General features: G+C 57.0%; 1 protein-coding gene across 1 annotated transcript in view; it reads left to right on the top strand.

The window, feature by feature from the left end:
* Window positions 1-296, top strand: part of canx (calnexin) — a 30,010-nt gene extending 29,714 nt beyond the window's left edge. Inside the window, exon 15 of the mRNA XM_053324161.1 lies at window positions 160-296. Within this exon, the coding sequence (XP_053180136.1) occupies window positions 160-219 (60 nt within the window). The 3' untranslated portion in view covers window positions 220-296. The remainder of the gene's footprint in view (window positions 1-159) is intronic.
* Window positions 297-705: the final 409 nt, after the last annotated feature.

The raw sequence follows: 705 nt of genomic DNA, 5'->3' as shown, positions 1-705 counted from the left end.
CTCTCCCTCCTCTTCCTCCTCCTCCTCTCTCTCTTCTCCTCCTCATCCTTCTCCTCTCTCCCTCCCTCCTCCATCCTATCCTTCCTTTCTCTCTCTCTCTCTCTCTCTCTCTCTCTCTCTCTCTCTCTCTCTCTCTCTCTCTCTCTCTCCTCCTCTCAGAAGTTAGAGGATGATGTTCTGAGGAGATCTCCTAGGAACAGGAAAGTCAGAAGAGACTAAATATCTTCTCTGGATCGATCCTGACCTGAACACAGCCCCCCCTCCCCCTCCCCCTCCCCCTCCCCTCCCCCCCTCCTCTAAAACACCTCCTCCTCCTCCTCCTCCTCCTCCTCCTCCTCCTCTACTCCGAGGCGATGAAGCCTAATCGTGGAACCCGTGGAAGCAGCGAAGCCGACAGGAAACTCTCGGCTCCTCCGATCGATCGGACGACGATGACGATGACGATGATTCCAGATGAACTTTTTTTTTAAAGAGATTAACTGAGATTAACTTCTTCCTTCTTCCTGCATCATTCCTTCACCTGAGCAGACCCCCCCCCCCCGCCGTCCGGCCCCCCCCCTCCCCCTGACCCCCAGCCTCCCCCCCCGACCCCCCGCCGCTCTCCACCCAGCGACAACCGTCCTGCCAATCAGCTCCCTGCTCTCACCAGGTCTGAAGCAGCTTCCTGTCTGGGAGCCAATTAACTAGACGAGCTCGTTAAGGAGG

Source organism: Scomber japonicus, chromosome 8 (assembly GCF_027409825.1).
Source record: "Scomber japonicus isolate fScoJap1 chromosome 8, fScoJap1.pri, whole genome shotgun sequence".
Taxonomy (NCBI): Eukaryota; Metazoa; Chordata; class Actinopteri; order Scombriformes; family Scombridae; genus Scomber; species Scomber japonicus.
Note: the sequence above shows the minus strand (reverse complement) of the source record. Positions and strands in the feature narration are given on the sequence as shown.